At 37.6% G+C, this 14280-nt stretch overlaps 1 protein-coding gene across 1 annotated transcript in view; it reads right to left on the reverse strand.

Annotated features, from left to right (window-relative positions):
* Nucleotides 1–14280, reverse strand: part of LOC124594696 (dynein axonemal heavy chain 3) — a 1186267-nt gene that overhangs the window by 885252 nt on the left and 286735 nt on the right. The window contains exon 19 of the mRNA XM_047133063.1: nt 4545–4748. Within this exon, the coding sequence (XP_046989019.1) occupies nt 4545–4748 (204 nt within the window). The remainder of the gene's footprint in view (nt 1–4544; nt 4749–14280) is intronic.

The following is a 14280-nucleotide window of genomic DNA, read 5'->3' on the forward strand; positions in this document are numbered from 1 at the left end:
AACATGAAAGGGAAGCAGTGGTTGGGAAGGGAGTGAGACAGGGTTGTAGCCTATCTCCGATGTTATTCAATCTGTATATTGAGTAAGCAGTAAAGGAAACAAAAGAAAAATACGTAGTAGGTATTAAAATCCATGGAGAAGAAATAAAAACTTTGAGGTTCACTGATGACATTGTAATTCTGTCAGAGACAGCAAAGGACCTAGAAGAGCAGTTGAACGGAATGGACAATGTCTTGAAAGGAGGATACAAGATGAAAATCAACAAAAACAAAACGAGGATAATGGAATGTAGTCGAATTAAATTGGGTGATGCTGCCAGAATTAGATTAGGAAATGAGACACTTATAGTAGTAAAGGAGTTTTGCCATTTGGGGAGCAAAATAACTGATGATGGTTGAAGTAGAGAGGATATAAAATGTAGACCGGCAATGGCAAGGAAAGCGTTTCTGAAGAAGAGAAATTTGTTAACATTGAGTTTAGATTTCAAAGTCAGGAAGTCGTTTTTGAAAGTATTTGTATGGAATGTAGCCATGTATGGAAGTGAAACATGGACAATAAATATTTTAAACAAGAAGAGAATAGAAGCTTTCGAAATGTGGTGCTACAGAAGAATGCTGAAGATTGGATGGGCAGATCACATAACTAATGAGGAGGTATTGAATAGAATTGGAGAGAAGAGAAATTTGTGGCACAACTTGACTAGAAGAAAGAATCGGTTGGTAGTGCATATTCTGAGGCATCAAGGGATCACCAATTTAGTATTGGACGGCAGCGTGGAGGGTGTAAATCATAGAGGGAGACCAAGGGATGAGTACACTAAACAGATTCAGAAGGATGTAGGTTGCAGTAGGTACTGGGAGATGAAGAAGCTTGCACAGGATTGAGTAGCATGGAGAGCTGCATCAAACCAGTCTCTGGACTGAAGACCACAACAACAACAACAACAACATGGTTACACTCCATACAAATACTTTGATAACAGACTTCCTCACACTTAAATCTATACTCGATGTTAACAAATTTCTCTTTTTCAGAAACACTTTCATTGCCATTGCCAGTCTACATTTTATACCCTCTCTACTCTGATCATCATCAGTTATTTTGCTCCTCAAATAGCAAAACTCCTTTACTACTTTAAGTGTCACATTCCCTACTCTAATTCTGGCAGCATCACCCAATTTAATTCAACTAAATTCCATTATCTTTGTTTTGCTTTTGTTGATGTTCATCTTTTATCCTCCTTTCAAGACACTGTCCATTCCATTCAACTGCTCTTCCAGGTCCTTTGCTGTCTCTGACAGAATTACAGTATCAGCAGCAAAACTCAAACTTTTTATTTCTTCTCAATGGATTTTAATTCCTACTCTAAATTTTTCTTTTGTTTCCTTTACTGTTTCCTCAACATATAGATTGAATAACATCTGGGATAGGCTACAACCCTGTCTCTCTACCTTCCCAACCACTGCTTGCCTCTCGTGCCCTTCGACTCTTATAACAGTCATCTGGTTTCTGTACAAATTGCAAATAACCTTTCGTTTTCTGTATTTGAGCCATGCCACCTTCAGAATTTGAAAGAGAGTATTCCAGTCAACATTGTCAACAGCTTTCTCTATGTCTACGAATACTGGAAACATAGGTTTGTCTTTACTTAATCTATTTTCTATGATAAGTCGTAGGGTCAGAATTGCCACATGTGTTCCAACATTTCTAAGGAATCCAAACTTATCTTCCCCGAGTTTGGCTTCTACCAGTTTTTCCAATCATCTGTAAAGAATTCACATTAGTATTTTGCAGCCATGACTTATTAAACTGATAGTTCAGTAATTTTCACACCTGTCGCCACTGCTTTCTTTGGGATTGGAATTATTACCAAGGCTATCAGTAGCACTAATGGAATGTTGTCTATTCCCGAGGCTCTGTCAGATTCTTCACGCAGTATCATATCTCCTATTTCATTTTCATCTATGTTCTCTTCCGTTTCCAGCCATTTATATCACACATTTTGATACTTCGAGACTCACTCATTAAAACCTGCAGGGTACTTCCCTTTGGTACAGAATCATTAAATTTGGCGAGAAGAAAAGTATCTTAGTACACATAAAGGGAAAAAAATCAGAAAACTGTAATTCACAGTTTTATCACACACACAGACACACACCAAAAAAAAAAAAATGGTCATTGGTTATGAGACTTAAAACTTCAACTTAAAACATTGTTGAATGTCTTGGAACCCATGGGATCAATATCTTGGCAGTATCAAATGTTGGTAACAGACAGAAAGTGTCAAGATCTTCAGTTCTCGGAGTGGATGAACAGTCTGTATACATAATGAAACCCTATGTGCATGAGTCTTACTCGCACCTGGCCAGCTTCTTCCTTACATTATTCAATGTCTTTTAAGATGATTCATTTCCTGCCACTTTTCATGCTGAAATCCCTTTGCTTACATTCACTGTTCTAATCATAGGCACTTGTTTTTGTGCATTTACCTGGTACTCCCCTCATGTAGCTCTTTCTCTAAATGATGTCAATTCTTTTATAGCTACTTTTCAACCTATAGATATACTTGTACTTATGTAATATTTTACTTATCTAAAAATGTTTACACTTTTACTTTTTAGATTGTAAGTGGCAAATCAGAGTTTTTATTGCTGTAAGTAATGTTTACACAGAGATAAATACATTTTTTGCTCCACTTTCTCCTTTCTGTGGCCCACTTGGTTTGCTATCATGTGCATGGCCTATTGGTGTGCCATTCAAATTTGTTTCTTTCAAAAAAAAATTTAAATTTTTAATGACTATCCTGTTGCACTTGTTATTTCATTGTTGTTATTTATTATAGTGCTTCTGCAGCTTAACTTTGGAATTTTTATTAGAAATCTAAGTTACAGGGTAAAACTTTAGGAGTACTGTCAGCACGTGTTCCCGCCACTTAACTACATGCGAAACTCGGTCTACTGCTTAACCGTATATATGACTGACGTCTTCTATTGTGATAGGTGGTTTTCATTATAGTATGATGGTAACCATGGTCCTTATAGCTGCACCACTGCACTGGTCATCGCAGCTGTATAGGTGGTATTGTTTTGTAATTTAACACTTAATTTGACTTACCACTGTGTCATTTATTCTTTCTTATTAAGGTTTGTATATCAATTCATATTCATTGCCCAAGTTCGTGCCGCATTTAGCTTGATCTGGATGTCTGCTTCTTACAGCATAATAGTTTTATGAATGTCTCTCAATCCATGGTTAGCAAAAATTTCATTAGATATTTTATTACAGCCATGCATGATGGCACCTTACCTGAACTATTATTTTCCTTTTATTCTTTTTGTAGATAATCTGGCAATGCCCTACAAAGGCAAACCACACCATTAAATCAATACTCTTGCATTTATTAAAAAATAATAAAAACTTCTCTATCATCAAAGTCACCATTAGCAAAGTTTAGTTGGTGCTCATTTCTTGTATCATGCTAGGAACCCTGCTGTTGTGCATGTCCAAGATTATCATTAAATTTTGTTATTTGTTGAGAGATTGAATGTGCCACTGCTGTCCTTGTTGACAAATCTGTGCTCGGTGGTCTTCTGTCTACCTGTTCTGCTGTTTGACTCTGTTGCTGTGCTGGTATTCGTACTGTGAGTCTCTATGTGTACAATTTTCCCTTCAATTTTCCTTTTCCAGTTGACCAAAAATTCACCTAGTGTGGTCTTCATGTGCATTTCATTCATTACAAGAATAATGAAACATGCTGTTAACAGAAGATGATTACTTTTTATGTTAAACTTTATTATCAACTATCTAGTAAATTCAAAGTATTCATTAAAATGCTGCATGAATATCTAATTTTGGACACATGTTATTTATTCTTGTCTACCTGGGGCAATACCACCAGTAATGAGTCTCAGTGTTAATAACTACCTTGAGCCCATGGCTTGTTCAGTCCTAAGTCTCTTACTAGTTTTATTATATGCAGCAAATTAATGCATTTTATAAGGATATGAATGCAAGTTTTGAAGTTTGTTGAGTCAATGAAAATCTGTATAGACCAGTAGCCCTCTCGCCTCCCCTCCCCAAACAACTCTTCATACCACATTTTCATGCAGCTTTTGTTAGTCAAAATTCTTGTGCCAGTTTATTAGTTAAATTTGCAACATATCGGCATGTGTTTCATTTATTTCCAACTGTTCTGTGTATGTGTACTGTATTAATTGTGGTATGTGAAGGGTAGTTACTTGTTACAACAATAATTTTACACAATAAATTTACAATCCTCACTAGGGAAACTAATGGCTGCATTATAACTACCACAAATACTTTGACATTGCTGTAATATTCACTAATTCTACAATAACATATGCAAATTTCATGCAAGCAATCTGCACTGACAATAAACCAATGTTAGTTTAAACTCTGAAATTAAAAGAAAAGCTTATAATGCATTCCAACAACAGGAAAACTGAACATGTAGAATACTACAAACGAAACCACAAAATGTGAGACACATATTTACATGTTGCAATGATCACTGTTTAACTCACTCTGAGTTTGCTGTTTTGAATTGAGGCTGACACTTCTGTAGTCCAGTGAATGCAGCTGCCACATATAACAATTTGACCTGGCCAGTTTAGTACCCATGATGATCTGGGGGTAGAAGTGTATGCTAAAACAGCTTGCATAGCAATATCTTTAAGAGACTGAATCATCAATATCTGCACCTGAATTAACCATTTCTCAACCATACCCTGCAAACAATGAAGATAACTTCACATCAGTTGGATACATGGAGCACACTCCTGAATATTATGAAGCAAATTAGTTAAGGAAACTCTAATAATTAATAATTAAATACATCTTCTATAAAAGCGATGTAATACACAAAGAATCACTCATATTTACAAGAAAGTCCAAATATGAGCAGTTTTTAATCAGTTTTCATTCTGCTAAAACAGAACCTTGGGAAGTGTTGTGCTAATTATGTAACTGATAGTCCAAATGTAATAGTACAGAACAGAATAGAAGTTTATTGTCTCGTAACATACAATTTTAAGTCATTGACTTAATGTACAGGAGACTTGTCAAAAAAAAAAACTGGTTTACAATTTTTCTTACAATATCATACATATAATATAATGTAACAATACCAGAGAAGGAAGGTTGCTACTCACCATATAGCAGAGATGCTGAGTCACGATAGGCACAATAGAAAGATGCACACAATTAAAGCTTTTGGCCATTAAGGCCTTTGTCAGCAGTAGACACACACACACACACACACACACACACACACACACACACACACACATAAACGCAACTTGCACGCACATCTTCAGTCTCAGAGAGCTGAGACCACACTGCGAACAGCAGCGCCAGTGCATGATGGGAGTGGCGACTGGGAGGGGGTAAGGAGGAGGCTGGGGCAGGGAAGGATAGTATGGTGGGAGTGGCGGACAGTCAAGTTTTGTAGTTTAGATGGAGGGCAGGAGAGAAGGTGCAGTGGGGGGAGGGGGTAAATAGCAGAAAGGAGAGAAATAAAAGAAATTAGAAAACTGGGTGTGCCGGTGAAATGACGGCTGTGTAGTGCTGGAATGGGAACGGGGAGGGGGCTGGATGGGTGAGGATAGTGACTAACGAAGGTTGGGGCCAGGAGGGTTATGGGAACATAGGATGTATTGCAGTGAAAGTTACCACCTGTGCAATTCAGAAAAGCTGGTGTTGGTAGGAAGGATCCATATGGCACAGGCTGTGAAGCAGTCATTAAGATGAGGGATATCATGTTTGGCAGCGTGTTCAGCAACAGGGTGGTCCACTTGTTTCTTGGCCACAGTTTATCGGTGGCCGTTTATACAGACAGACAACTTGTTGGTTGTCATGCCTACATAGAATGCAGCACAGTGGTTGCAGCTTAGCTTGTAAATCACACGACTGGTTACACAGGTTTGATGAGATAGGTGATATTAGTGAGCGGATTGGAGTAGGTGGTGGTAGGAGGATGTATGGGACAGGTCTTGCATCTAGGTCTGTTACAGGAGTATGAACCATGAGGTAAGGGATTGGGAGCAGGGGTTGTGTAAGGATGGACGAGTATATTGTGTAGGTTCGGTGGATGGCAGAATACCATGGTAGGAGGGGTGGGAAGAATAGTGGGCAGGACATTTCTCATTTCAGGGCATGACGAGAGGCAGTCGAAACCCTGGCGGAGAATGTAATTCAGTTGCTCCAGTCCCGGATGGTACTGAGTTACGAGGCATGGGAGATTTGTTTTTGCACAAGGATGGGAGGATAATTACATTCAGTGAAGGCTTCAGTGAGACCCTCGGTATATTTTGAGAGGGTCTGCTCATCACTGCAGATGCAATGACCACAGGTGGCTACGCTGTACGGAAGGGGCTTCTTGGTATGGAATGGGCGGTAGCTGTCAAAATGGAGGTACTGCTGGTGGTTAGTAGGTTTGATATGGACGAGGGTACTCTGAGGTGAAGGTCGTCATCTAGGAAGGTGGCTTGTTGGGTTGAGTAGGACCAGGTGAAGCAAATGGGGGAGAAGTTGTTGAGGTTCTGGAGGACTGTGAATAAGGTAACCTCACCTTCAATCCAGATAGCAAAGAAATGGTCCATGAATAGGTTAGTATTGGATGGTGCCATGCAGTTGCCCATAGCCGTACCGTGGATTTGTTTGTAGGTAATGCCTTCAAAGGAGAAGTAATTGTGGGTGAGGATATACTTGGTTATGGAGACTAGGAAGGAGGTTGTTGGTCTGGAATCCATAGGGTGTCTGGAAAGGTAGTGTTCAACAGCAATAAGGCCATGGGCATTAGGAATGTTAGTGTACAGGGAGGTGGCATCAATAGTGACGAGCAGGGCACCATGTGGTAAAGGGACAGGAACTGTGGAGAGTCAGTGGAGTAAATGGTTGGTATCATTTATATAGGAGGGTAGGTTCCGGGTAATAGGTTGAAGGTGTTGGTCTATGACAGCAGAGATTCTCTCAGTGGGGGCACAGTGACCGGCCACAATGGGGCATCCCGGGTGGTTGGGTTTATGGACTTTAGGAAGCATGTAGAAGGTGGGAGTGTGGGGAGTGGTAGGGGTAAGTAGACAGATGGACTCTGGGGAGAGGTTCTAATATGGGCCTAAGGATTTGAGTAGTGACTGGAGATCCTGCTGGATTGCTGGAATGGGATCACTGTGACAGGGTTTGTAGGTGGAAGTATCTGACAGCTAACGGAGTCCTTCTGCCACGTAATCCTTGCAGTTCGAAACAACGGTGGTGGAGCCTTTGTCAGCAGGTAGGATTATAAGGTCGGGATCAGTTTTTAGATGGTGGACTGTGGTTCTTTCTGTGGATGTAAGGTTAGTTTGCATGTTGAGGGATTTGGGGAATGATGTTGAGGCAAGGTTCAAGGTTAAGTAATTCTGGAAAGTTAACAGGGGGTGGTTTGGAGGCAGTGGGGGTGAACTGAGTTAGGTAATGTTCAATATTGGTCTTTGGTTGAGTCTGATTCATTGGGTTGGTAAAGAAAAAGTGTTTCCACTGTAGGGACTGGGAGAAGGAAAGATCTTTAACTAGTCCAGTATGGTTGAATTTGTGGGGCAAAAGGTGAGGCCTTTGGAAAGGAATGATATTTCTGTGGGACTAAGGCTTCTGGAGGAAATGTTCATAACTGTGTTGCGGGTCTGTTTAGGTTCTGGGTTCTGTGTGGTGGTGGGAGGGAGTTTTGGAGGGTGGGGTAAAGGTAGTAGGTCTGCGAGACAGGGTTTGTCAGCTATGAGGGGATGTGGGGGAGGTTTGGAGATGGTTGTAGAAGTGGTGGACAGTGGTACTCCGAGGCGGGAGTAGGAAGTGAGTAGGATGGAGAGCTTTTTGAGGTGGTGCTGTGCATGTTGCTCAAGTTCCTGCAGGGCAAGGGTTTCAATTTGTGTTATGGGTTCCAGAAAGCCTTAATGGCCGAAAGCTTTAATTGTGTGAATCTTTTTATTGTACCTATCGCGACTTAGCGTCTCCGCTATATGGTAAGTAGCAACTTTCCTTCTCTGGTATTGTTACATTCCATCCTGGATTTTCCAGTGTTTGATATAATATACTGTTATTAACATGCAACAAATAATAAGTTTTCTTAAAAAGTAACAAGCTTTTAAAAATTAATAGTCCTAAGTACTTGCTCTCTCCTGCTCAAATATTCAGGTTGTCCTTCACCAATTTTTCTACTGAATAGCAACATTTCTGTACTAGTTTCTCATACAAGGTTTTATTTCAGTATTTTAAAGCTACATGAAGCAGTTGTCTTCCTTTCACTTTGTCATGAATTTTCACACCCATATACTGTGGAGTTAGAGCATAAAGTTTTAGACAATGGGTGGGCAGCACTAAATTATTTTGATTTCTAGTGCTGTAGTCATGCAGAAAATGATTTGCTACTATTGAATCACATTTACTATGTACAAAGAAAATCAGGTCATAGGTGTATAATGAGGGAGCACTTGATTTACTTATATTTTTTCAGGAGTGGGTGAATGATTTTCTTTTCCCTACATTGTACATATTTCTGTTGATTATTTTCTGAAATTTTAATGTTTGACACGTATGTTTTGAGTAACCCCAAAATACAGTTACTGATTTGAAGTGGCTGTGATACACTATTATTCTTATGTCCATACTGGTAGCAGTGTATAATATCCTCATTGCAATTTATTTCTAAGGTACTGTATATGTGAGCTGCATGATAGATTTTTATCTAGTTGCATTCCTAGGAATTTCACACAGCTAGCTTCCTGCAAATCCTGATTGATTTGAATATCGCTTAATTTTGCTTGTTTTGTTATAAACTGCATTAACTGAGCTTTTCCACGTTCAATTTTAAGCTGTTTAAATCAAACCAGGTATCTAAGTTTTCTAAAGTATTTAATACAGTTTCAGGAATTTGGTCAGTACTGATACATTCAATGAGTACAGATGTGCCATCTGCAAATAAAACTGAGTGACACTCAATATTAAGTGGTAGATCATTTATGTAAAACAAACAGAATTGGGCCTAAGGCAGAACCTTGTGGTACTCCTTGTGAAATGGTTTTCCATTTTGAAGTATAAGTTCCTCTCTCTAACAATATAACCACTCTCTCTCTCTTCGGTTGGTTCAGTATGACTCAAACCATTGTAATACAATGCCCCCAATCCCATATTTTTCCAGTTTATAGAGTACCAAGAAGTGGTTCTCATTACCGAAGGGCTCTTATAAGTCACAAAAAATTCCTGTGGCATGCAATGAGTTGTGTAGAGAGGAACTGATGTTACCTACAAAAAGGTTTATAGCAGATGCTGTGGTTTCATCATTTTCAAATCCATACTGATTTTTTGAGATTATTTGAAATTTCTCTATGAAATTTTGAATTTATATTGTGACTAGCTCTTCACATAAAAGAGATATTGGGCAACAGCTTCTCATATGTTGTTTTGTGCCTTTTTTTAATAGTGGCTTAACCACTGTGTATTTAAGTCTGTCTGGAAAATAACCTTCTTGATGGGACTGATTAACTAGTCCCATTCTGCTGATGTTTTACTTTTTAGTGATAGTATCACATTTTGAATATCTTATACAACAGTTTTGCTGAATGTTCTGAAAAGTTCACCTTTGAATTGCTCAGTGCTAAAGAAATTTACATTATTTCAGTAATTTTCCATGTTGCTGCTTGATTTATTTATCTTTATGAAGAATTTATTAAATAATTCTAAAATTCGAGCAGCACTTACAATTACCAGTGTGTGTACGTGGACAGGGAAAAAAAATTCCCGGATTTTCCCCGGATCTCCCGGTTAAAAATACATTTTCTCCCGGGTGAAAATGCAGTCTTACTCAGTTATGTGACAGTATACCCTTGGAACAGCAAAACTTATCCTTCGAATGAATATGGTTTTACACAACAGCATAGAATTTGCCGGCACTTTAGAAAATGAAACTCAGGGAGGAAAAAACATGTTTTGGAAAGATCTTTGATGTGCAGCAACATGTATGCTGCATATTTTCGTATTACGAAAGTACAAATTCGAATTCAACCAACAGGAAACATTAATGGTTTAAATTAATATACATAGTGTTGCTACAAGATAAGCAAAGCGTTTCCACATAATATTTGTCTTGAAGATTAATAAGCTACAAGAAAAGCTAAGCATTCACATATAATGTTGATCTGTTTAGCGCATGTTACACTTTAAGATACATCACACAAACACGGCAGTAAAATTTTTAATATCAACGTAAATCTCTGATCTTACGAGCTTGAAATTCTTCTAAATGGCTCGTCATCAAAGAGTTCATTTTTAAAAGAGAGTAAACACTCTGCAATTTAAGAAATTCATCGTACATTCTTGCACATAGTTCATCTTGAGTAGAAGGAAATTTACTTTGAAAATATCGCTTTTCGAACAACAATTCACAATATTTTCCCGCGACCTGTTAGAAATAGATTCATTTCAGCAGTTGCCAGAGAGCACCAGATAAGAGGCCTCACCGCACATGCATAGGAAGCCCGTACGGTATGTTCGTACATGTAAAACATTAAAAGATCTTTCTTACATTATGTCATAAAAGAAAAAACACATAAGAGGGCACTCCTAGAGTGTTGGAATTTCGTGAACCATACTAAAATGTATAGTTCACCATACAGTGCACATTTGTATGTCCAGATTCCCAATGACGGAGGCCTCGACCTGATATGAAACTTTTCAGTGTGGTTTTTGGGACATAAATTTTCTTGGAGTACCAGTGCTGTATTATCTCATGTTTGGTTCTTAATTATGGCATAATGCCATACGTGCTAGAAGATGAAAATGTTCACTTGAAATGCAGCGAACAGTTGAAACTAACCAATAGTGTGGAATTAAACACTTCATTTCAAATAAATTGACTGCCTCAGCGAGAAAGCTTAATGAAAGCCAAATTTCTTTGTTGTTGTTGTTGTGGTCTTCAGTCTTGAGACTGGTTTGATGCAGCCCTCCATGCTACTCTATCCTGTGCAAGGTTCTTCATCTCCCAGTACCTACTGCAACCTACATCCTTCTGAATCTGCTTAGTATATTCATCTCTTGGCCTCCCTCTACGATTTTTACGATTTCTTCGAAAGAATAGTTACCTTATCAAAGTTCGTCAAACATTTTGCTACATGAAAAATAGAAATGTCGTTGTCTAATACTGAAAAAGCTGTTAATACAAATAGTACCCAAGACTGGTGTGGTTTCTTGATCTGATTACATTTATTTCTTTAGTAAACCGAAAAAAAATAACTTTATTGTTCTGCAAGGCGATTAATGCTTAACTGTCAGAAAGGTGGAAATAAAATAAAATCTGAAACTAGTAACATATTTTAGGCTTCCGTAGTTATGTGAATGTATTTTAATTCACTTGTTTGCTCCCAGCCATAGAAATCTAGTAGTTCATTTTGTAGCGCACATCTTTCTGCAGAGTCTGATAAATAAAACATATATCTTCGAGGAACTGTAAGCCACAAAAAGAAACCTCTCAATACTGGATAGGATTATTTGTAACCAGGAGAACAAGAACTCTTCAGAAAATCTGGACTCTTTATTGCCTATTAGCTAGTAACTTCCTCTTCTGTGTGAGATAAAATTAAATATAGGATACCTAAAATCAGTAAAGACAAGAGACAGGCAAAACAGTGCACATTTCTTCAGTCCTTAGGTCCTAGCGATTTTTCTCTCTAATCTTGCTACAGCTTTAGTTGGCGTGCTTTCCTTTCTGCGAAGAACAGTTACCTTATCAAAGTTCGTCAAACGTTTTGCTACATGAAAACTAGAAATGTCGTTGTCTAATACTGAAAAAGCTGTTAATACAAATAGTACCCAAGACTGGTGTGGTTTCTTGATCTGATTACATTAATTTTATCACTGTGTGCTGGATAAAACTAAACAGACCTTTCTAATATTGCAGCAATTGTAACACACACCAAATAAGCGAGACTGTTTTGGCAATAATGATCATTTTTATAATACAACAGAATATAATTCAAGAAGTACCAATATAAAATACCTATTTGGCCTACTACAAGCAAACAGCTTTACGTTAGGAAATAGTTTCACATTTCATTCATATGCTCCAGTTTCTCATGCATGAGACAGAAAAGTAGCAGAATGAAATTTTTGTGTAAATTTGGAATTGTCATATTCTCCCATAATTTGTGTGATGCCCCCATTTCTTCTCCTTCCTCTTTCTAACAAACAGTCTTGTCATCACTAATTCTGTAACTATTTCTTCCACTGTCAAAACTTATTCTCCGGTTAACTTTACTAACGCTGCCTCAATCACCGGTTTAGTTATGCAGTGACTATTCTCTGGTTAGGCGTTATTACATGTTCATACGGTACGTTTTCCACGCTACTCCCAGAATGAAATTTAAGCGGCTGCTAGCCGGGGACTACAACTGGTCCTGTCTAATGTAGCGATCTGGCCAAAAAATTTATGTCAAAATTTCACTTGCTTGAGAACACCAAGAATCTTTATTACCTGTTATTCCTGTTAGTCGTTTATTTCCACTCTGGTAGTCTGAATCTACGGATTTCGCTAGTAATTATAACAACGCTAAACATTCGCAAAGCGAATCAACCACATAAACAAGCAGCAGTTGGCATTCACTGGTTCGACTTTATTCCACTCAGCTCGTATAGCTCTGTCTCATTTTGTCTGCAGGAAAGCTTATTTCTAGATGTGACGAGGATTCCGCTGCAGAGGCATTATGTACACTATGCACGCATTCAAAAATCAACTTATAATTCATTCAGAAATCAACTTAGAATGTGTTCAAAAACCAGCAGGGGTGTGTTTCAAAATCATATGATTAATTTCTACTACCTAGCAAAAGAATTCATCTTGCCTGCATGCCAAAGTAAGATATAAAGAATGCAAATATCAGTACAGAATGGGTATTAAAAAAGCTAAATTAGAATAGAATTACAAACTGGGTGCACAAGCTATTAATAAACAAAAAGAAATGTGGAAAATCATTAATGAGAATCTAGCATTGGGTAGCAAAGAATTTGTATCTAGATCCAAAATTAGTGCTGACAGTTTTAATAATTATTTTGTAAAGAGTGTAGATAGTGTAGTTACTAAGATACCTGGTAGTAAACATGAACCTAGCTACTATTTGGATGTTGCCTATAAAAACCAAAATGCTATGGAAAATGTGTTTTATTTTGAATACATTTGTGTAGAAGATGTACCCTGTTATTCTTTCTCTTAGCAAAAGTGATTTACAGGATATTTACAATATCAGCTCTAAAATATTGAAACATAGTAGCCATAATATAGCAGATGTTCTCTGTCACAACATAAACTACTGCTTTGATGAAAGTTGTTTCCTTGAATAATTAAAAGTAGCTAAAGTAATCCCAGTCCACAAAAAAGGTGACAATAATTTGCCTAGCAATTATAGGCCAGTTTCTGTTGTACCACTTTTATCCAAGGTCATTGAGAAACTAATTAGTATTCAAATAATCACTTTTCTAGATTCTCATCAATTACTTTCAAATAGCCAGTTTGGGTTTAGGAAAAATCTATCAACATGTGATGCTGTTATGAGCTACATATGTAACTGTCTTGAAGCAAAAGAAGAAAAATTTATTGTTAGTACAAAGTTTTTTTATTTACCAAAAGCGTTTGACAGCGTGTGCCACAACACTCTGCTGCTGAAATTAAAAACTGTAGGTTTCTCAGTCTTTGCTGTTAAAATTATTCAGTCATACATATCTAATAGATCTCAAACTGTTTACTTCAATAACCAATATTCTAGTTTCTTACTCTTTAACCATGGTGTTCCTCAAGGGTCAATCTCGGGCCCTTTCTTGTTCATATTATATATGAATGACCTACCCAGCAATGTAATAGATGATACTAAAAACTGTTACTTGTATGCAGATGATATCAGTTTAAGTGTTACAGTGCCTACAAACAATAACATAAGTAACTCTACCTCACTCAAGGTAGATACACTTTCTGACTGGTGCAATGCCAATAGCCTGCTATGAACATAAATAAAACACAGGAATTAAACATTTCTTATAACAATAGAATCACCTTAGAGACAGTTCCTGTAAAGTTTCTTGGCATTTAGGCTGGCAGGCACATATGAATTATTTAACACCAAAAATTCTAAATGAGTATTTATGCTCAGAAAATTACAAGGAACAGTAGATGAGAAAATTTTGCTTTCTGTCTATTATAGTTATATTCACTCTCATTAGACGTATGGGACAATCTTGTGGGGAAAT

This window comes from Schistocerca americana, chromosome 2 (assembly GCF_021461395.2).
Source record: "Schistocerca americana isolate TAMUIC-IGC-003095 chromosome 2, iqSchAmer2.1, whole genome shotgun sequence".
Classification (NCBI taxonomy): Eukaryota; Metazoa; Arthropoda; class Insecta; order Orthoptera; family Acrididae; genus Schistocerca; species Schistocerca americana.